This window comes from Miniopterus schreibersii (genome assembly GCF_964146895.1).
Source record: "Miniopterus schreibersii genome assembly, chromosome: 2".
Taxonomy (NCBI): Eukaryota; Metazoa; Chordata; class Mammalia; order Chiroptera; family Miniopteridae; genus Miniopterus; species Miniopterus schreibersii.
The window spans coordinates 130,029,791-130,031,139 of NC_138102.1; the positions used below are offsets into that span (position 1 = coordinate 130,029,791).

The window sequence follows — 1,349 nt, forward strand, 5'->3', positions numbered from 1 at the left end:
CAAAGAGAGAATATATTATCTTTACAAGAGGTCCTCAGAGCTTGGAGGCACTGACCACACAACTGGCGGCGGCGCAGGCCTGAGGGCGGAGTCAGCGAGAAGGGGCGGAGCTAGGGAAGGGGCGGAGCTGGGAAAGGGGCGGAGCTAGGTAAGGGGCGGAGCTAGGTAAGGGGCGGGGCTGTGGAGGGGCGGAGCTAGGGAAGGGGCGGAGCTTCTGAACGGAACCGGGGTTCCTCAGAGGCCCGGGAGAGCGCGGATGGTCGGCCCGCGCTCCGAGGGCGGGGTCGAAGGCGGCGCGCGGCGGCCTCGCGGACAGGAGACGGGACTATGAAGGCCACAGGCACAGAGCTCCCCGGAGCTGGCGGCCGGGGCAGCCAGGACGACGACGGCAGCCCGGGCGGTGCGGGCGCGGCGGCAGCCGGAGGGGCTCCGCGCGTCGGACGAACGCAGCAGGCCTCAGGGCCGGGCGGAGACGCCGGAAGACCGGGCGCTGGGCTGCACACATTCTCCCTCCGGGTGCCGTTCCCGTCCGCCTTGGAGGCAGACATCGCCCGCGGATCCCTGGCCCCCGACGCGGAGCCTCACCGAGCGGCGGTGCGGAAGGAGCTCACAGTGAGCGGCGGCGTCCTGGCGGTGCGCTGGCGAGCTGAGGACTGTCGCCTGCTCCGGACTTCCGTCATCAACTTTCTGGACCAGCTTTCCCTGGTGATGCGGACCATGCAGCGCTTCGGGCCCCCTCTTTCCCGCTAAGGCTCGGCTGGGAAAAGGGGGCTGCGGCGCAGGTGGGACTCGGTCCTGGGTCGTGAACCTGCCCCCGGCAGGGGTTCCTGGTAGTTGCCGCTGCGTTATGGCGGGGCCCTGATCTTTTGCCTGTACTGGCCCTTGGGCACTGGTGGTGTCTTGTTTTGTTTGGTGCTCGAGTGTTTGTCCCTGCGGCAGTTAAAACTGAGCTACTAAAAATAAATAAGTAAATTATGTCCTGGCCCGTGTGGTTCAGCTGGTTGGGCGCCGTCCCCTGCGGAAAGGGTGTAGGTGCTATACCCCTGCAGGGCACGTGCCCGGGCTGCGGGCTGCATCACCAATAGGGCGAGTGCAGGGGGCAGCCATCCGTCTTTCGATCTGCTCCCACATCATGTTTCTCTTTCTCTTTCCCTTCCACTCTCTCTAAAAATAAATTTTAAAAAATCTTTTAAATAAGTAAAATAGGGTCCTCAGAAAATTCAATTAAATGTCATTTTTTTCCCAATTTATACAACACAAAATCCAATTTTGAATGTTATAAGCAATCTTATGAAAAGTTTAGAACATACTGAAAAAAATGCATTATTTACTCAGAGAAGGAGAAATAC

General features: G+C 60.1%; 1 protein-coding gene across 1 annotated transcript; it reads left to right on the forward strand.

Annotated features, from left to right (window-relative positions):
- Window positions 1-220: 220 nt before the first annotated feature.
- On the forward strand, window positions 221-977 carry LOC308553218 (EKC/KEOPS complex subunit LAGE3-like). The gene has a single exon (XM_081128962.1). It carries the CDS (start codon window positions 328-330, stop codon window positions 748-750), a length of 423 nt encoding a protein of 140 aa, XP_080985088.1. The 5' UTR covers window positions 221-327; the 3' UTR covers window positions 751-977.
- The last annotated feature ends 372 nt before the right edge of the window (window positions 978-1,349 follow it).